This window comes from Alexandromys fortis, unplaced genomic scaffold, assembly GCF_014885135.2.
Source record: "Alexandromys fortis isolate MF-2015 unplaced genomic scaffold, M_Fortis_MF-2015_v1.1 scaffold_57, whole genome shotgun sequence".
Lineage (NCBI taxonomy): Eukaryota > Metazoa > Chordata > Mammalia > Rodentia > Cricetidae > Alexandromys > Alexandromys fortis.
The window spans coordinates 6,836,872-6,858,071 of record NW_026067941.1 but is presented as its reverse complement, the minus strand read 5'-3'; the positions used below and the strand labels follow the sequence as shown (position 1 = coordinate 6,858,071).

At 46.0% G+C, this 21,200-nt stretch overlaps 1 protein-coding gene across 1 annotated transcript in view; it reads left to right on the top strand.

Moving 5' to 3' along the window:
* The window catches only part of Zc3hav1 (zinc finger CCCH-type containing, antiviral 1), a 44,273-nt gene extending 23,073 nt beyond the window's left edge, over positions 1-21,200 (top strand). The window contains exons 4-13 of the mRNA XM_050147972.1: positions 582-1,517; positions 2,229-2,324; positions 2,554-2,677; positions 5,724-5,898; positions 8,544-8,667; positions 11,475-11,577; positions 14,516-14,606; positions 15,177-15,307; positions 15,605-15,738; positions 17,773-21,200. Coding sequence (XP_050003929.1) covers positions 582-1,517; positions 2,229-2,324; positions 2,554-2,677; positions 5,724-5,898; positions 8,544-8,667; positions 11,475-11,577; positions 14,516-14,606; positions 15,177-15,307; positions 15,605-15,738; positions 17,773-18,041 — 2,183 coding nt within the window. The 3' untranslated portion in view covers positions 18,042-21,200. The remainder of the gene's footprint in view (positions 1-581; positions 1,518-2,228; positions 2,325-2,553; positions 2,678-5,723; positions 5,899-8,543; positions 8,668-11,474; positions 11,578-14,515; positions 14,607-15,176; positions 15,308-15,604; positions 15,739-17,772) is intronic.

Here is a 21,200-nt window from a genome sequence, read left to right as displayed (position 1 = left end):
TTTTTTCTTCAATATACATAATGTGCTGTAGGTTGGCTGAGAACTTGTTATGTAGCCTTGACTGAACTCCCACCCACCTCAGCCTCCCCATCACTGGGATTATAAGCACGAGCCACCATGTCTGCCTTCAGTTTTGACTATAGATAAGTTTGGGGAAACCTAGAGAAAGAAGCCTGTAGCTTAGATGAAACCGTAACTTGAGTCTATGGTTCCTTTTCTGTTTGGTTTCAGTGTTAGGAGCACTCATTCAGGTATTCACATAAGTGGAATCTCTGTGCCTTATAGAAATTCTTCTCTTAATTTGCTCCAGTCCGGCTTTCATTCACTGTAGTAATGAAGTTTAACTGAGGACTAGGGTCTGGAGACAGGCTCTTGGATACTGGGAGACTCATTGAGTCCCAAGAGAGACCTGAAGAGTGTGGGGTCTTCCTCTTAGCCACAGACTCCTGTTCTACCAGGGCTCCAGCTCCTGGATTTGTAGCCTCCAGTTCGGAAACTCAGCTCACAAGTCTGGACGAGCAAAAAGAATATCGCGGTAGGACCTGAGCTTCAACTTCTCTTTGGGTTCTTTCTCTTTCCAGCTCCTCATTCCCATCGCAGAGGCGGGGCCAGAGGCAGAAGCAAAAGCAGAGACCGGTTCTTTCACAACAGTCTAGAACTTGTCCCACCTGTCTCGCCTCCGGAGTCTGGTCCACCTAGCCCAGATGTCAGCAGCTGTAAGGACTCCCTGGAGGATGTGTCTGCAGATATCACGCAGAAGTTCAAGTTCCTGGGAACTCACGACTGTGCACAGCTTTCGGCCGCTTCATCCAAGACTCCTGGTCTCAGAGGAGCCGGTCAAATGGGAGTAAGCCTGAAGTTTTCAGAGAATGGGGACCCGAATGGCTTCTTTTCTAGGAATCATGCAGATTCATCCCCAAGTCAAGCAGCCGGCGGCTTCCGTCTTGATGTGACACAAACACGTGAAGCCATAGCCATGAAATCGAGCAAGCCTTCTGGACCCCACATGGATGTCAAGGGCAAGAGTGAGGCTCAAGACAAACAGAAGGTCCCTTTCTTGGGTAGTTATGCTGGCGGAGCGGCTGTGGAAGGAATTCTAGGTGACAGGGGCACAGTCAATGGTCTGGGAGAAGTAACATTACCTAGCAACCATCTGAAGAGTACAGCCAACCCTCAGGATCCCCGCGCCACTGGCAGAATCACCAACAGTGGTCAAGATATGGCATTCCTGGGTGGCAAATATGGAGGGAACACATCCTGGCCCATTAAATCGACCCATAATGTACCAAATGGCTCTAGTCAAATTCTGAATGAAACTCCTAAGAACTCTGAAAGCAGCGCCACCGGCTTTGGGGTAAAAGCAGCAGTCACAGGAAGAAAAGAAGCTGTGTGCTCTGGAGTACAGAGTCTGAGAAACCAGATCCTGGCTATGCCTGAGGAGATCACTGCCCCTGCACAGGCCAGCAGGCTGCCTCTGTCACCCGCGCTTTCCTCAAGCCACAGAGTTGAGGTCCCTGGTAAGAACTCATGTGTAGTGAGGAGCAGCGGGCTATATCCCGCCACCCGGCTAGCTTTATACCCGAAATAACAATACACAAATTGTATTCTTTTAAACACTGCTTGGCCCATTAGCTCTAGCCTCTTACTGGCTAATTCTCACATCTTGATTAACCCATTTCTAATAATCTGTGTAGCACCACGAGGTGGTGGCTTACCGGGAAGGATCTTAACCTGAGTCCATCTTGGAGAGGAGAGCTATAGCGTCTGCCTCACTTCCCTTTTTCCCAGCATTCTGTTCTGTCTATTCCGCCTATCTAAGCTGCTGCCTATCAAAAGCCAAGGCAGTTTCTTTATTAACCAATGAAAGTAACACATAGACAAATGACCCTCCTGTGAGCCCAGTCAGTGAGCCCTCAAGGATGACCTCAGACTCCTGATTGTAAGTAACAGAGTGAAGAGACTCCTATGGCTTGAGGGACAGGGAAGGACAAACACAATACCAAAAAAAGTATTGAGTCTCCAGCCTCAGAATTGCAGTCATTTCTTAGCCAGGAGTCCTTAGGGCCCTAGTGCCTATGTGTTATTCTACAGAGCGGCTAGGCAGACTCTTAGGGTCAGCCCGAGAATCCAGGGTGGATGTGAATATGGACCCCATTTCTGATGTCTTTCTCACAGAGAGGCCAGATATCCTCATTTTTGGGATCCACGCTTCTTCTTTTGTTTTGCAGATGACCTGCTCTTAATCACAAGTGCTGCATCGCCTACTGATGACCGTGGCCCAAAGGAAATCTGTCAGGACCATCTGTATAAGGGCTGCCAGCAGAGTAAGTTGCCTTTCCTGAAAGATCCTTTAGTCCTGCTGGGAGTGTGGCCCACACCAGGACTTGCCCAAGCCGGGACCAGCTTGAGTGAGGGGACGATGAGGGAAATGGCTGGCTGGGAGGACAGGCCAGCCTTGACAGGAAGTCAGCAGTCAACTTGAAGTTGAACAGTGAAGTTGAATTGGTTAGAAACCCCAACCCTTCACTGTAAACCCTTTCTCTGTCACCGTAGGCAACTGCAACAAGAGCCACTTCCATCTGCCCTATCGGTGGCAGGTATTTGTAGATAATACTTGGATTGACTTCCAGGCCATGGAGGACATCGAGAAGGCCTATTGTGATCCCCAAAATGAAGTGTAAGTTGGTGGTTGTACGCTGGCTAATGGGTTCTACAACTCGGACTGAGGGAAGCTTCAAGCTCAAGCTGCCTAATGCTGGGGACTCCAGGAATAGTTAGTAACTCGAGTGACATCAACAGTGACATGATTGTTTGATCTGTAGGTGTATCCTGTACAGAGGTCAGTCATTTTTCTTCTCCTTTTTCTTTTTTCCCCCCCAAGACAGGGTTTCTCTCTGTGTACCAGCTCTGTCTGTCCTGGAATTTGCTTTGTAGACCAGGCTGACTTTGGACTCACAGAGATCTGCCTCTGCCTTCTGAGTGCTGGGATTAAAGGCATGCATCACCACCACCCAGCTCATGGAAAAAACATTTATAAAAAAAGGCCAGGTGGTGGTGGTGCACATACGTTCCCCACGTGTGATTTGAATAATTCCACGTGTTCTAGCACAGATGTTTGTAGTGTAGCTATGTTTTTGTGTGCCATCTCTGTGTTCTAGAGACTTACAGGAGGGTTGCTTATATTACTGCATTTGCTAGGATTGGCAGGGGATGGGGTGATGGCCACATAACCACATTTACTTTTGATGTGCAGAAGGGAAGGGTACTTCACATTCAGTGTGGAATCTAGAAGCTTTGGGTAGATGTCCCGTGTCTCCGCATTCTGCCACTAGAGGGCAGAACTCGCTGTTCTCATATGTAGATGAGACATTTCTTCCTCCCCTCCCCCAGGAAAGACATTTTCCCCCCTCTATGTAAACCCAGTTTCTCAATCTTGAAACTACTGATGTTTATAAATAGAGTTGTTGAGGGCAGTGTTAGCAGTGTTCGTGGTCTTGCTTTCCCTGCTTCCCTTGGCCCGTGGAGACCACACATGACGTTCACCTTTACCTACGGTTCCCCTGATCGAGGACCTGAGAGCTCTTTCACGAACGGCAATTCTCAAGCTTCCATCTCAGCAGCACTAGCACTCCTGAAATAGATCGAGGATCTGTGTGTGTGAGTTACAGCTATCAGTACATCGTATTAAAAATAATACCCAGGGCTGGAAGATGGGTAAAAGTGCTTGCCATGTCATGGGATGAACTAAGTTCAACCCCCAGGATTCACTGTGAAAGGAGAGAACTACTAAGTGTAGTGCTGACCTCCATGCATGTGTCGTGCACACACCATACACACACATACATCATACACATACACACACATATACAGTCACGTCCTATACATACACACATGCACATTATATGCACATACACATACTCACATGATACGTATATTCACAGTATACCCACAAAACATCACACATACACACTAATAAAAATTAAATGTTTTGAAGTTGTGTATTACGTACCCTTGAGAAATCTATCTTTTCACCCCGAGAAAGCTGTCTTATACATAGAAAAATAGAAAAGCAAAAAAGGCCAGATAGTATATCCTTTCTTACTTGTGTGGGTTTTGTTTTGTTTGTTTTGGTGGTGGTGATATTGCTTTTTTGGAGACAGGGTTTCTCCTCTATGTAGCTCTGAATGATCTGGAACTTTCTCTGTAGACCAGGCTGGCCTCAAACTCAAGAGATCTGTCTGCCTCTGCCTCCCAAGTGCTGAGATTAAAGGCAAGCCACTAAGCCTGTTTTTTTTTTCTTTTTAAAGATTTTTTTAAAATATTTATTATGTATATAACATTCTGCCTCCATGTATGCCCACATACCAGAGGAGGGCGCCAGATCTCTTTACAGATGGTTGTGAGCCACCATGTGGTTGCTGGGAATTGAACTCAGGACCTTTGGAAGAGCAGGCAATGCTCTTAACCACTGAGCCATCTCTCCAGCCCCCTTTAAAGATGTTTTAACATTACTATGATAACTTTGACCTTGTCAATCCTCTTATGGTTTCCATATTATTATTCAAACTGTTTGTACTGCAATAAATCTGTTTTTGTTTTTAATTTAAAAATGAGTTTTAATTAAAAAATTGAGTTCCAAGCTAGGTGGTGGTGAATTCCAGCAGGACAGCCAAGGCAACATAGAGAAACCCTGCCTCGAAAACCAAAATAAATAAATAAATAAGATTCCTATCACTTAGCCTATTGTTTGTTTTATGGACAATTCTGTTCTCTTATGGGGAGAATCACTTTACATTTTCCCTTTATATAATTTTTTTCCATTTTATGTGTTTTTGCCTGGAGTGTGGATTCCCTGAAGTGGAGTTACAGTGGTTGAGAGTAGCCATATGAGTGCAGAAAATTGAACCCAAGTCATCTGTAAGAGCAATAAATGCTCTTAACCACAGTGAGCCTTTGTACTAGCCCACTGGGGATTTTCTTTTGGGGATGGGGAGTGAAGGCGTAAGTCGCAAACAATGCCACACCAGTTTGGAATTATGATTAATAGGGTGGTATTTATTTCAAGGGGAAAAAGCTTACAGATAACCGTCCCAGACAACAGCCCTCTGCGCAATCAGGAAGAAGTCTAGTCAATCAGGAAGAAGTCTAGTCGCCGGAAACGGAGCAGGAAGCAAAGAGAGCCGAGAAGGGAAGTAGCTGCTTTTTTAAAGGCAGAGAGACCACGCCCCAATGGGCTGGTATCTCAGCAGCTATTGGCTGGAGGAGCAGAAGGACCTCCTGCAACAGGGGAGAATGAATAACTTTAGATTTTTTTTAAAAAATTAATTAGTTATTAATTGGTTGAGCCAGGCCTTCACTAGGTAGACCAGGGTGGCCTCAAACTCAGAGTGATCCATCTGCCTCAGCTTCTAGTGTGCCGGGATTAAAGTCCACCACCATGCCAAGGAGGATGCAGATTTTGGAAACCATTCCATATGTAGTACAGACAAGTTACCCGTCTGTATTTCAGTTTTTCTCGTATGTGTAAGACCAGAAGCTGCTGTACAGAGAAAATTTAGGCTCCATGCCTTGTAGCATTTAGAATGAGACAGAAATAGAGAAAGAACATTTAAAAATTCATTGCAACCCTAAAATTTAAATTCTGTGTTCATGGTAGGGGTGACCAGAATGTTGGAGGCAGAGGTCATGGAAGTGTTTACTTAATTGTTTCCTCTTACTTTCAGCGTTTTGATGGGAATCCATCGGATCGATTTCCAGAAGATGACCTGTGGTTCCTACCACATCCGACGCCTGTCCACGCCTTCGTTTGTGGCACAGTCGGAGAATTCTGTCTTCAGCACCACGTGGCTGTGGTACTGGAAGAATGAGTTTAACAGATACGTACAGTATGGGGATGAGGTGAGTACCGCTTTCCCCTTAGGGGTGTCTTAGGGTTTCTGTTGCTATGAGGAGACACATGGCAACTCTTACAAAGGAAAGCATTTTATTGGGGCGGCTGGTACTTCAGAGGTTCAGTCTGGGGCATGCAGGCAGATGTGGTGCTGGAGATGTGGAGCTGGGAGTTCTACATCTGGATTGGCAGACAACAGAAGGAGTCTGTCTACCCTGGACATAGTTTGAGCATAGGAGACCTCAGAGCCCACCCCACAGTGACACACTTCCTCCAATCATGCCTTTTCCTATGAGATTATGGGGGACAATTACATTAAAACTCCCACAAGGGGAAAAAAAAGCCAAAACACTATTAACAGAATGTTTGAAGGCAACAATCCTATCCTTGGAGAGTGGGTATAAAAGATAAACCTGTGTGTGTGTGTGTGTGTGTGTGTGTTTTGTAGTAGGGGGAAGGGCAGGAGTGGGGGTGGTACAAGGGTGAGGTGTTCCAGTTCCAGTATACTCTAGGAGAACTGAGAATCACAAATATGTTATTTTTCAGGACACTTGGAGACACAATTCAATCATGTCCCTCTTCCTCGTTCTTTTTTTTTTATTTAATTTATTTATATTTTATGTATGAGTGCTCTACATGCACATGTTTATGCCAGAAGAGGGCGTCAGATCCCATTATAGATGGTTGTGGTTGCTAGGAACTGAACTCAGACCTCGAGAAAGAGCAGCCATTCTAAAGGAAGGCCTGGACCTGTGAACCAGCTTTCTGTGTCAGTTCCAAAGGGCACAGCCAGCATAGACAGCGGCAATGGGGAGTTAGGAGAGTGATGGAGGTGTCTCAGCGATTGTCGCACCAGCAGAATGTCTTTTTTTTTAAAAATTGATTTTATTGAGCTCTGCATTTTTCTCTGCTCCCCTCCCTTCCTCTCCCCCACTTCAACCCTCTCCCATGGGCCCCATCCTCCCAATTTACTTAGGAGGTCTTGTCTTTTTCTACTTCCCATGTAGATTAGATCCATGTAAGTCTCTTTTAGGGTCCTCATTTTTGTCTAGGTTGTGAATTGTAGGCTGGTTTTTCTTTGCTTTATGCCTAGAAGCCACTTATGAGTGAGTACATGTGATATTTGTCTTTCTGGGTCTGGGTTCCCTCACTCAATATGATTTCTAGATGTCCCCCATGGAGAGGACAAGTGTGCTGCGGGCAGGGACCCTCTACAAGCAGGGTCCTTCCATGTTAGTTCATCAGCACAAAGGATGTTTGCAGCACACACATGTTATCAACGAATCCCTCAAGGAACCTAAATGAGCAGAGAGGAGCAGGCAGAGTTGCCTTTTTGAAATGGGCTAAACACCAGACTTGATGGCTTGGCCCCCTTGTCAGTCTGCTCTTTCCCATGGCCTGTGGAACATCCTTGCAGCAGAGTTCTTGTCACACCGGATGCAGATTCTTTTTATGTTCAAGCCAAGTATGACATCAAAGTACAGTCGCATAGACAAGCATGTAGGCCCTTGGCTCTAGGACATTTTCCTTGGGTGCTTCTATTCCAGGGCCCTCTCCTGATGGACATTTGGTGGGCCTTTCCTTGGGGAAGAGGGGAAGGAAGGAAGAAAAGGGTTAGTAGAAAACTGAATATCGCTAAAGGAATCACGAGCCCCTCCCCATGTAGGCAGCCAGCAGGATTCCTGTCTTCAGCCCCTATGCTCTAGTTCTCAAAGAAATGTTTTGCAACTGTTTTTATTGGGAGCCCCTGGATGTAGGGTTTTACATCCTGTCTGTTCCTACTGCAGAACCAATGCAGTGGAATAGCGGCTTAGTTTTTTGTCTGTTCGTTTGTTTTGTTGGGATTTATTTATTATGTACACAGTGTTTGACTGCATGTACGCCTGCATGTCTGGAGACAGCACCAGATCTCATTACAGATGGTTGTGAGCCACCATGTGGTTGCTGGGAATTGAACTCAGGACCTTTGGAAGAACAGCCAGTGCTCCTAACCTCTGAGCCATCTCTCCAGTCCCAGCGGCTTAGTTTTGACACGTCTTTCCCCTCCCATCCTGAGGCTTGCATTCTTCCTAGATGCCTCAAAACCAGAGATGAGGCCTATGTTTCTTGAGTATCCAAGCCCCTTTAAACACAGCCTCGGTGGGTAGCAAGCCCAATGCATCTTCCGTGTAATAGGCTGACTGGGGGGCCTGCTTGCGCTCCTTACCGGGGTTGAAGGCAGAAGAGAGAGCTAGGTCATTTATATCTGAGCAGCAGCATCCCTGTTGGCCCTAGAACTTACAGGAGTATTGGAAAGGCTTCTTTACTACAACTGCAAACTGCCTGTGATGTCCTGACTCCCACAAAACTATCAATTCTGTCCCAGCAGATGCAGATGAGTTTATATCGTGTAGGTGGTGTAAAAGGAAAATGGCAGTCATGGTCTTCGGGCAGCCCCCGAAAGTGACATCCATTTCTACAGACAGCGCTCTCTCCAGCTCTGTGTCTTGGTGTCCAGTGGGAAGTTCTTCAACCTGGCTCGGGAGAGAGCATGCCTCCCTAATCCCATCGCTAAAAGAAAGCAAACTGTGTAAGACAGAACAGTAGAGATTTCCATCCCGAAAACCTACCCTCACGTCTTTCCCTGTGTGTTCTTAACTTTTTCTGCATATAGAGCCATGGCCATCCCCGCTCCAACATCAGCTCTCCGTACCTCGAGTCTTTGTTCCGGTCCTGTCCCAGGGGAGTTGTTGTGCCGTTCCAGGCCGGTTCACAAAGCTACGAATTGAGCTTCCAAGGTGAGTTCCTGTCTTTAGTAGTGTGGAATGTCTGTGGAATCTGGCACTGAGCACACGAGTAGACAGTCCACGCGCATTGCTGCACCCAGGGTAAAGGGTCTTTTTTAGCGTGGGAACTGTACGTGTCTGAGAGTGGCAGCTGGTGGCCATCAGATCCATGTTCTGACTCTTTCTGCCACCTCTCTCTTGGGAGATCAGAAGTTTGGACAAGAAGTCTCTAGGGGTTCTTCAGCTCTGTCAGAGTATGTTTCTGATTTTGGGGGTGCGCTTTGTGAGTATTTAGTTGCCACCGCCGACAATGGAGTCTTGATCCTCTGGGCACCCTTAGACCTCAGAAACTTGCTCTTGGCTTCATGCCCTGCCTGTTGATCAGTGATTTCATTTCTCACCTCCACTCAGGCACGTGGCTTGCCCCCACATTTTGTTTTCTGCCATGGTGTTCATTTCAACCTCTGTAGGAAGGAAGGTCTTGGTAGCTTCCACCAGTCTGCCTGCCGCGTTGAGGGAGGAAGAAAGGAGGGCTGGAACCAGCTTCCCTTTGAAAGTGCTTTGGTGCGCTGTGCCTTAGGGTCAGGCCTGCATGTGGTCAGAGCCAGGCGTGCAGACCTGATTCTTTCTCAAGTCCTTGGCTCTCCCGGGTGGTCTCTGAGATCTGAGTCCCTTTATTGCGCCGTAAACAGTGTAACTGTAGGGATTATAATATGCCAGTGATTTTGGAAATCAGCCTGGCATTCACACCAAGACAAGCTGCAAAGTGCCCACTGCTTCATTTCCTCTATCTCCACTAGAAAAAAAAATCAGTGAGTAAATAAATTAAGAGGAGCAGATGTCTGTGGGATGTTAGGGCAATGGTCCTAGTTTGCATCTCTGTTATGATAAGCACCATGACCTAAAGCAACTTGGGGACTGAAGGGTTTAGGGAAGCCAGGGCAGGAGCATGAAGCAAAACCATGGAGGAGTGCTGCTTACTGCCTTGCTTCCCTTGGCTTGCTCAGCTGTCTTTCATACAGTACAGTTCCCTCTGCCTGAGCATGGCACTCCCCACAGTGGGCTAGGCCCTCTCACGAAATTAGCAATTTAAAAAATACCTCCCAGGGATGCAGAGACATCTGTGAGTTTGCTGCCAGCCTCATCTACACAGAGCAAGTTCCAGGACAGCCAGGAATACACAGAGAAACCCTGTCTCAAATAAACAAAACAAAAAGAAAATGCCCCTAGATGCGTCCACAGGTTAATCTGATGGAAGCAGTTCTCTCTTCCCAGATGTGTCTAGGTTTGTGTCAAGTTGCCAGAACATACCATAGTTATTGTTAGAAATTATGATTATAAAAACTAGGTATTAAAAACTAGTTGGGGCCAGGCGGTGGTGGTACAGGCCTTCAATCCCAGCATTTGGGAGGCAGAGGCAGGAGGATCTCTGAGTTCAAGGCCAGAGTGAGTTCCAGCCAAGGCTGTACAAATCCTCTCTCAAACAAAAACGAAAAAGAAAGAAAGAAAGAAGTGGAAGGGGGCTACCTAAGGCATGTCTTTAATCCCCTTCACTTGAGAGTCAGAGGCAGGAGAATCTCCATGAGTTCCATGGCTAGTAGTGAGACCCTATGCCAATACAAAATAACCCCCTCAAAGTAAAACTAAAAAAAAACATAACTATTGTATTTCAAATTTATTTTTTGATTTGTGTGTTTCATTTAAAGTGTGAATTGATTTTTAATGTGGATGCTGCAAGAACAGCAAGCACTGTCAGCCCCTGAGCCATCTCTGAAGTCCTTGCTTTAAAAAATAGTTTTAAATTTATATATGTATGGATATTTTGCCTGCATGTAATAAAATTGTGTGCCATATTTGTGCCTGGTGCCCATGGAGGCCAGGAGAGGGTATTGAAGGCCCAGAACTGGAGTCAGACGTTTAGGAGCTGCCATGTAGGTGAGGGGACTCAGAGCCATGGGAAGGGTTTGAGAAGCATTGCTTCAAGATCCATTTTACCCTTAATGTTATGTTTGTTTTGTTGTATCACCGTTACTGAGTCTTCGCTGTCTCAGTGAAATGAATTCATTTCACTTGTGTGGTTGGTTGACGGTCGATGAGTAACTTCATGGAACGACCACATTACCCGAGACACCCAACATTTCCGTCTGTCTGGAAAGTTTGTCCTGCCTCTTTTACAACCTGTGGCTCTGTCTTTTACTCCATGACAAGCAATGGCTGGTTTGCTATACGTTCCTATAAGTCAGCTCTACTGTTTCTAAAACATCATATTAATAAAGTATGCATATTGCTGGGTTCTTTCACTCAAAATAATTGCTTTTAGAATCATTTATGTTGCCGCAATGTAGTTCTTTATTTGCTGAATAATATTCCATCATAAACACTTGCCATGGTTTATCCATTCATCCGTTGGTGGATATCGGGCTTGTTTTCCAGTGTTTGGTTATAATGATGCCTATGAGCATTTATATGCTGTTTCTGGATATGTTTGGCTTAGTGATAAGTTGCTTAATTTCCAAGCGAGACATTAGTTTACCCTCTAACAATATATGGTAATTTGTTTTTTTGAAAAAGGTCATTCTTGGAATTTAGAGCCAGGTCTACAATTGAAAACACATTTCATAGTGTGTGTGTGGGTTTTGTTGTTGTTGTTATTGCTTTCTTTCTTTTTTTTTTTTTTTAATCTAAAACCACTCTTTTTTTGTGTGTTTAAGATTCAGCCGTGAATGTTAGCTGTACAAATGACTTCTGGGTGGGGGAGGAGGAAGAGTCATTTCCTAGGATTGAGTCTTGACTTTTATTTCATTTTTTTCTGTCCACAGGGATGATTCAGACAAACATTGCTTCCAAGACTCAGCGGTGTGTTGTCCGAAGGCCGGTGTTTGTGTCGCGGAAGGATGTGGAGCAGAGGAGAAGAGGTCCAGAGTAAGTGTTTAGCTGGCAGGTGTCTGAGACGCTTGGGCCCTGACCTCACCACGCTGCCACCGCGCGCCAAGCTTCTGGAGTCTGTGTTCTCGGGAAGTTCCCACTTCTGTTTCCTTGTTAAGCCATGTGCCATGAGTGAGAGGCTCAGACCAGGGGTCGGGGAGCATGCCCTCCATTAAGCTTTTTATTTTTATTTTTTAGGTCTTGGGTTTTGGGTGTAGGGTGGGAGGGATCCGATACCAGGAAACCAGCATTTGCCCCTATCTCACAGGGGCTTCTAGGCAGGTCTCATCCACACACTGTTCTTCAGCTGTGACGGGACCAGCGGGTGTGCCTACCAAGTACTGAACACACTGGGTTTCTTGTTTTGCTGTGGGTTTTCTGTCTTTGGTCGTGCTATATGGTTTATAGAGGCAGGGAGGCTGAGAAAAGGGCTTGGGCTGGCAGCCTGGTTTAGGACTTTCGAGAAAGATACAAAGTTGGCTAAAGGCACTGGTTTGAGTTTTAATTGACTTGTAATCATTGTATACCAATGGGGTGTTTCAAGGCGGGTTTTGTTGTGGGGAATTCATTGTAACTTGCCTGTCTGCTGTGAAACTCAGTAAAATCTCATTGTTCACGAACCTTGCGGTTGGATTTTTTCCCCCCTGGGGGATGTGTGAGGATATGAATCCGGTTTCAAGGCAGGTGTAAAATCAAGCTGTTTGTAGATTCCTGTTGTAAGGGTCTGAGGCAGGTTACCATGAGGTAATGTGGGAAATAACATCTAGGAAGAGCTCAGACATGGGATGGGCAGAGAGTGGTATCCAGAAGGCATGTGGGTGCCAGTGCGGCAGGATGGAGCAGCCTGGTACAGGTCCTCCACTGCGACCATGTCTGAGACTCAACTCTAGTTCCCTAAGTTCACACCCTTAGCCTCTAGGCTTTGGGCAGACAGCCCTCACCAGCCACGCTGAGGTGTACACCTTCAGACCCCGGGAACAGTGGCTGGTGGGGTGGGTGCTCAGTAATGACAGCTTCTGGTTTGTTCGTCTTGGTGTTTAGACTCTGACAATACAATGTGTCTATCTAACAAAACTGACAACGCAATGTCATAAAGTAATACCCATTTCTCGTTCCGTTTTCCCATGCCCTTGGTAATGACCTATCGCCTATCATAGCCAAACAAGGTCTGCTATGGCATTTAGCTGGTTCAGTCCTTTAATTCCTCACGAGCAGTGGCAGGTGAGTCTCTGAGTTCAAGGCCAGCCTGGTCTATAGGGCAAGTTCCAGGACAGGTTCCAAAGCTACACAGAGAAACCCTGTCTTGAAAAACAAACAAACAAAACCCAAAAAGAAAATAACAAAAAAGTTTCTTTGTGCGCACACACGTGCATGTGACTGTGTGGTCTCACCCATTCCGGTACGGGTAGAAGGCAGAAATTGACAGTTTTCCTCAATCACTTTATCTTGATTGATTCAGCTACTCACTGAAACTGGAACGTGCACGTCAGCTAGACTGTCTGAAGAGTCTTTGGAACACGCTTGTCTCCGCCTTCCTGCCTGTGCTGTGTTATAGAGGGGTGCTGCCATGTGCAGGTTTTTATGTGGGTGCAGGGTATCCAAACTCAGGTCTTCTCCCCAGTCCACCCCCACATATTCTCTCTCTCTCTCTCTCTCTCTCTCTCTCTCTCTCTCTCTCTCTCTCTCTCTCTCTCTGTTTTGTTATGTTTTTGAGATATGTAGTCTTCGCTGGCCTTGATTTCAATATGTAGACCAGGCTGGCTCCAAACTCACAGACTTCTGCATGATCCTGCCTCCTCGGTGCTAGGATTAAAGGTATGCACCTCCAATTCGATTTCCCCCTGTGTTTAAAATGTGATTTAAAAAAATCAAAATGGGTGGTGTTATATGAGAATATACTCCATTGTATTCTAATGGGGTCATTTTATGGAAAATTTGGGTTTTTGCTTCTTTTTTTTTTTTTTCTAGATAGGGTTTCTCTGTGTAGCCCTGGCTGTCTTGGAACTCACTTTGTAGACCAGGCTGGCCTCAAACTCACAGAGATCTGCCTGCCTCTGCCTTCTGAATGCTGGGATCAAAGGCACGCACTACCACACCTGGTGATTTTGAGGACTAGTGGGGTCCAGACTGGGTTTTGGTCAAGAAAGCAGCACAAGGGCTGTTCTTATTAAGATATGTAGCATCTGACTGCCCTGTTTGCTGACATTAGGGGATGTCTGCAGTTATTCTGATGTTTCTGCTGATTTTTATTCTGGTTATTCTGGTCTTCCCACCCTAAAATCACCCTAAAATTAAGTTTCTCTAGTAAGGAAGATCTTTTCCACTATGTCTTTCTTTTTTTTTTTGGTTTTTCGAGACAGGGTTTCTTTGTAGCTTTGGAGCCTGTCCCGGAACTAGCTCTGTAGACCAGGCTGGTCTCGAACTCCCAAAGATCCGCCTGCCTCTGCATCCCGAGTACTGGGATTAAAGGTGTGCGCCACCACCGCCCTGCTCCACTATGTCTTTCTATATCTGTCTATCACATGGTAAGGAAGTTACAGTGCACATGTGTGTGCAAGGAAGTTCTCTCTCTCTCTCTCTCTCTCTCACACACACACACACACACACACACACACACACGGTCAGGATAAACCCTGAAGAGTCAGTTCTCTCCTAACCTGGAAGGATCCAGCAATCAGACTCAGATTATCAGTCCTGCATGCAAGCAACCGTACCAACAGAGCCATCTCGCCTGCCCAGTGCCTTTACAGTATAAAACGGCGGGAAAGGGCATTTATATTACTTAATTACACCCTTTTTAAAAGCTGTGGTTACTGGGGTGGTCCAGAGGAAATACAGAAGTCAACAACGTGTTTCCAGGAAGCTCTGGCTTTCTGGCTGTCTGTTGCAGGTAGAAAGAAAGGGAACCTAGTGATTCTTCCTTCTGTCTTTATAGCTGGCAGCCGGTGATGCCCCAGGCAGAGGCTCTGACCCTGGATGCTCCTCCCCAGAGGAACATTAGCAAGTTTCCTTCCAACAGATACGAGGTACTTGGTTCTCCTTGTTTCGAACGTGTGGAAATGCTTTGTATTATGAAGTCTATGGGTTTGTTCTCGGAATGAAGGAGTTGCTCAGATTCAGAGGCAGGTGTCTATATGATTGTGACACTTTCCCTGGAAACGGCTGCTCTCCAGAGCCTCTCACTGTGTTCAGGATGCAGTGTTACTTATAGATTCTTATAGTAACCCCGTGAGATCACAGCAACACTGATAAGAAAGCAGGAACTCGGAGGGTAACAGTTGCCCGGCTCCGTGTGCCTCGCACTGACACACTGGGACAAGTCTGTGTGGCCTTCACAACCGGCTCCAGTCTGGTTGTGCTCCATCGGTTACTCCGATCGCTCTGTCACTGGTTGGTTTTGGAGTTTGGGCTTCCTGAGTCTCCGAACTAAGTCACACCCCATATAGATTGGCCTGAATGGGCAGATTTATGGATACTTTAAGCCAGCCTCTCTCTCCGGAGAACAGCAGGGGTGGTCATGGCACAGGGCGGCCACGTGTACGGATATAGCATGTTTTCAGAATTTCCTAACATTTAAACATCTAATTTTTCCCCAGTTGTTAGAGCTCAGGAGCTACGATGAGGAGTATGTCAAAATAAGTGAACTTTTTAAAGCGTCCATGAAATATCACAAGATTGCAAAGATAAAGAGGATATGGAATGAACAACTCTTCCAGGCTTTTGAAAGGTGACATAATCAGACCTCGTTTGGGGCCATGTTATTACGGTAGGCTGAGAGGGGAGTATTCATTTTATTTTATTTTTGCATTTATTTATTTGGGGCGAGGGTGTGGGGCATGCATGCATGTCATAAGACCACTTGCTGGAGACATATCCCGCTCCCCCCCCCCCCCCCCCCCCCCCCCCCCCCCCCCCCCCCCCCCCCCGTGGGTCCAGGAGATTGAACTCAGGCTCCCGTGCTCAGCGGTGGCCCTCTTGCCGGCCCAGTGTTCCTGGTACTGAATCTCCCATTTCTCTACATTAGGAAAGCGTTAATGATGGGGAATAAAACTGAGATGCGCCTGTTTCACGCAACGAGTCGTGTTCATGTGGATTATATCTGTCAGAATAACTTCGAGAGGATTCTATATGGAAGTTTGGAGAACAGATATGGAAAAGGTTTGTGCTGGAGTAGAGCGAGCGAGGATTTCAGCTCCTCACATGCTTTTGTTGAGAAGTTCTTGGCATTGCTCTGTAAACCTGCATGTCTGGACTTCAGTGGCCTTGGGAGAAAAATGAGCTGAGTTACCTTCAGCCTGTGCTGGGCTGTGGGGGCCTCGGCCCTAGTTCTTCTGTCTTGTTTTTTTCTCTGGGAACAACACAAGGGCTTCACACCTGTAAACTGCTCCATCTCTTGGCTATGTTGTCTGCCATTAGGACTTCGAGGAGATGCTTCTTCTTGCCCCGTGTCTGTGTCTGCAGAGCCTTTCAAACTAGCTTAGTACTGACACCACTGGATTCCAGTTAGGAATGGGGAAAGGAGCCTGGCAGTGGTGGCGCGTGTCTTTATTTCCAGCACTCGGGAGACAGTGGCAGGAGAATCTCTATTAGTTCGACGTTAGTTAGCCTGGTCTGCAGAGTGAATTCCAGGACAGTCAAGACCCTGTCTTGAAAAACATAAAACAAAAGGCCCTGGAGAAGAGGCCCCTCCTTATCTCAGCCACGCTGGGTTTTCAGGGGTTTGTCCACACCCAGAATCTTACTCCTCTTTTTGTTGATGAATCATTCACTGTTGGTGGATGTTTAAGGAATACGTATTGATATAGTCAGGCCTGGCAGCACAGTGTAGTATAGAAATTTGTAGTGGCGACCAGACCTATCACAGTGAAAAATGATACAAAATAGCCAGATATGGTCGTATATGCTTTTAATCTCAGCACTTAGGAAGCAAGGGCAGGAAGACCTCTGAGTTTGAGTTTAGCCCGGTTCACAATAGAGTCCCAGGACAACACAGTGAGACCTTGTATATAAAGTAAAGCAATAATAAAATACAGAAGGCATGGCACTCCTTCTGGGAGCCAGAGGCTCGCTGGACCACTGAAACAGAGCTGTAGTTAGCAATCTAGTAAAAAAAGTGAGGGGCTGGGAACTAGGAAGGAGCATAGCAGTGACAGCCGGAGTCAGTGGCCACAGACATGTGGTGGGCTGGTAGATTTGTTTGTATGTTTGGTCACTTTCCAGTTCCTGACTAACTTTGTAAGTTTACAGAGGGATCCTGGATGGACCAATTCTCTTGAAAAAGAGTTTGCTCTTTTGCATTTCCCCCCTCCCCAAGACAGGATTTCTCTGTGTAGCTTTGGAGCCTGCCCTGGAATTTGCATTTTAGACCAGCTGGCTTTGAATTTACAGAAATCCGCCTGCCTCTGCCTCCCGAGTGCTGGGATTAAAGACGTGCACTGCCCGGCTGCAAATCAGTTTGTTTTGATTAAACCTTGGCAGGAGAAACACGAATGACAGACACAGTGAGAGGTGGGGGAGACACAGCAGAGCAGTTCAGGCTCGGTTCTAGCACCTGAGTTTGAGCCTCACAACTCAAGTGAAAAAAAAAAAATCAAGGCATAAATGACATAGGCTTGTGATCTCAGTTCTGGGGAGGCAGCCAGGTAGAGCGCTGGCTCTCACTGACTGGACAATGAGAGATCCATACAGTCGATAGATGTGGATGGCACCTGAACACTTGCACCCCAGGTTGTCCTCTGACTTACATACAAGCGCATGCAGACACTAGGCTGCTTCTCCTGTGAGTTTGCATCATTACACCCTGCAGCCTCCAGAGGGCGCCTTCCCTCAAGGCATTTTTCCTCTTGTCCCTTGGGTCGGGTTTATGACAGCAACAACCCTACTTAACTGTGACTATGGTGTGTGCGTGTGTGCATACTAGTGCATATCTGTTTTTTCCTTTTCCACCCAGTCTGAGTTTCCAGCCCGTGGAATGACATCACCTACATTCAAGATAGGTTATTAAACCTCTCTGGAAATGTTATCATGCCTCCCACCGGACTGGGAATGCAGTTAAATCGATGATGAGGATTAACTCTGTCAGTAAGGCGTTACTGGCAGGTGCTTCATCCATACCAGCATCTGATTCTCTGTGTCCTGTTTTAACCTGTGCTCATTCATAACAATTCTCTACCTTTCTCTGATTATTTCCAGGAAATTACTTTACAAAAGAAGCCATCTCTTCCCACAAAAGTTGTCCATATGATGCCAGAAACAGTGTTATGTTTGTGGCCCGAGTCCTGGTTGGAGATTTCATTGAAGGAAACATGATGTACAATAGCCCTCCTGCGCACTACGACAGCTGTGTGGATAGCAGGTTGAATCCCTCCGTCTTTGTCATCTTCCAGAAAGAGCAGATTTACCCAGAGTATGTGATTGAGTACTTGGAGCCAGAAAGAGACAAAACCTGCATAATTAGTTAGAAATGACGAACACCGCGCCGAAACCATTCTGCCGACTTCTAGGACCAAATCATCCCCAGACAGTAGTTAGACTTTCGCGTTTCCTTGCTACATTACCGAGTGTCTTAAATCAGCCATTCTCAAACTTTTCTCTCTCCAAATTCAGTCCCGGGCTGTACCCCCACAAGAGTGAGGCAGTGTGCTCTTTGTTAAAACTCTCCCTGATGCCAGCGTTTTGAAAAGACTGCGTCGTCTTAACGTTACCAGTCAGGCTGACTTCCGAATTGTCTGGAATCGACTTCGATCTTTCTCATCCCCTCTTTGTTTTTGCTGTTTATGTAGCACCACTTTAGTTTCACTGAAGTTGAATTGGATATTAGTTTGGGAACTTTGATAGTAATGTAGTCCTGTTGATTGGAATAGGGACATAAGACATTGCAGCTATGAGCAGAACGCCTGATGAGGGAAAAGAGTCTCAGAGTTCAATTTTAACGCGATTGAGACTCAAAAGCAGTAGCAATACTATTATGCGACAAAACGGATCTGAGGGGCGCATCGCCTTAGCTCTGCGTTCGCTGGAAAGACAGGCTCCATGGAGCTGACGCTGACACATATCATAAGAGCCCCCACGTATAGTTCAGAAGCAGCTCACTACTTAGGCTCTTGGTGTCCATGTTCTAATTCATGTGATCACAGGGGACACTTCTTGCAGGTCAGACTTTCGTGAGATCATCTGGATTTTAGTAAGATGGAGTTGCAGTACTGGTAACCCCGAGTGCTATTGGCATTTGCAGACAGAGATAGAAAAGGGTCACCAGAAACCAGGAAAGGCCGTCCCTGTTTGAAGGTCGGGCTCGCAAGTCTGGTTTGCTGGTGAGCGCCAAAGCAGTACGCAGAAAACGATGTCCCACATAGCTCTTCCCGTGCTAGCCACATCTGTTTGGAAAACATAGCAGGTGTGTTTTCTAACAGCATTTAGGATGCCTGGACCGATATTTTCTTCCTTACAATGTACGGATCAGGTCTTTCTTCCAATCCTCCTTCCTCAACATTCTATAACCAGTTTCTGCAGTTTCCTGTCCTGTGTTGTTAGTGGCCATTTGGTTAGATGCTTCACTTTGACGGTCTCCACCAGTAACACTGGATAGAGCATTTTTTTAGAGCAGGGCTCTTTTCTAAAAGGGGTGCATGTCACAATTTTTTTAAACTGATTTTTCTTTTTTTTTTTCTTCTTTTTCTCATGTGGAATCTTGTACTTTGGAATACTCCTCCTTTGACCTAGACCATGCTGTGGACATGTAGTGTATCCAACTTCCCAGTAAGCTAACTTCTAGTTCGATATTTACCAGTCGTCTCAGGTTCAACAGGTCCAAAATGGAGCCTTCTATTTTGGGTCAGTTCCTGGTGTGTTTGTCCCCCCACCCCATCCCAAGCCTTAAATAGTGTCACTTGCTCCCTGCTATGCAGCCCAGGCTCCTAGCTTCCCCTAACCTCTTACACATCATAGTTATTTCCAAGTCCATTTTCACCCCCTTCACAAGCCCTTCTGTAGTCCTTGCGGTTCTTAATAGGGTTTCTCTCTAGCCTTGGAGCCTGTCCTGGAACTCACTCTGTAGACCAGGCTGGTCTCGAACTCACAGAGATCCGCCTGCCTCTGCCTTCCAAGTGCTGGGACTAAAGGCTGCGCCACCACTGCCCTGCTTCCTTGTGGTTCTTGATGACTTTTGCACCTGATTCTATTCAGTGGTTCTCAGTGAACTGTTCCCTCCCGTCCCCACAACTAGGCAATATCTGTTTCAATCTCCAGAGTGCGATTCAGACATAGCTTCTCCACATAATTCCATTGATTAAAAAAAATCAAAGTTGATATCATTTAAGAGGGAAATAAAAGGTCATAACTCCGGCACGACTTTACAGTACTAAGACATAATGGAGTCGTCAGATGCCTACATTACCATGAATCAGTGTGAGCTTAGAAGAAAGGAATTGGAGGGACACGTATGGACATTAGAGTAAAAACAATGATGCAAGTCATTTGCAAATGTCAGCTCTAACTGTTCATGGTAAGAACGAAATACCTTCATTGAAATAAAGATACTGCACAAAAGAACAGACAGAGAATGAAGAGATATATTCTTACAGACGAGCTGTAGGTCATACATGAATGTCTGATGAGACATTCAAAACTCGAATAGGGCGCAGAATAATTTCTTATTGTGAGAAACCGCCTAATGTATCGAAAGATAGGTAGTTGGCTCTCACTCACTAGCTAAATCCCAGTAGCGCCCTCCCCCGCCCGCAGTCATGGCAACCATAGACCCTACTAGACCCGTTCATTCTTTTAAAGGTAGATCTTTTTATAACATCTTTTGCCATCTTGAGGTGATTTATAGGTAATACAGTCTACACATGAGCTTATTAAAACTTGGTTTAGCGCCCTACCTGTGTTATAATGGAGATGAAACTTAAAGATGGGAACTTTGTAATGAACACACACTTCAGTGTGTGTGTAAGGGCTCAGGCGTGACTATGCTCTACGCTTTGAAAGAGCCGTCAACTCCATGAATAGGTTTGGACTTAAGAGTCCAGCAGAGGCAACTTCTTGAAATGGGTGAAGTACAGGAAAGTGAGAAATAGAAGGGATGGGTGACACAAACCAGACAGCATTAGGGCACAGCGAAGCAGACCACGCCCCTTATCTGTCTATGGTGAAGGGAAGGGCGGGATCACTTTAATTTAATGATAATAAGACAGGACAGATTACAGTTTGTCTCAGAGAAGACAAGCGTTGTGTCTCTCAGACAAACTGTAGGTCCTGCATAAATGTCCGTTAGGACATTAGACAGTCGCAAAGGAGCAGAAGAGTTTGTGTGTGGGACTGACCTAAACCACACACAGCAGGACGCTTGTTCTGCCTCAAGCTGCGTCTACTCAGTGCCGGTAATAACCTTCAGATAGAAAGCCGACCTCCATCACTCTCGGCACGCTACCGTGAGAACCACTGGACCTTGTTAGTGGCCTTTCTCTTGGTTTCATTCAGCCATTACTACTATTCTGTTTTACTATAGCGTAAGCCAGATCCTTGCTTCAAAAACCCCCGGTTTTTAAACCGCTTTGTGCCTTTGTTACGTCTATCTGTATCAGCCTTGTTTGTGCAATAAAAAGAAAAAAAGTAACTTG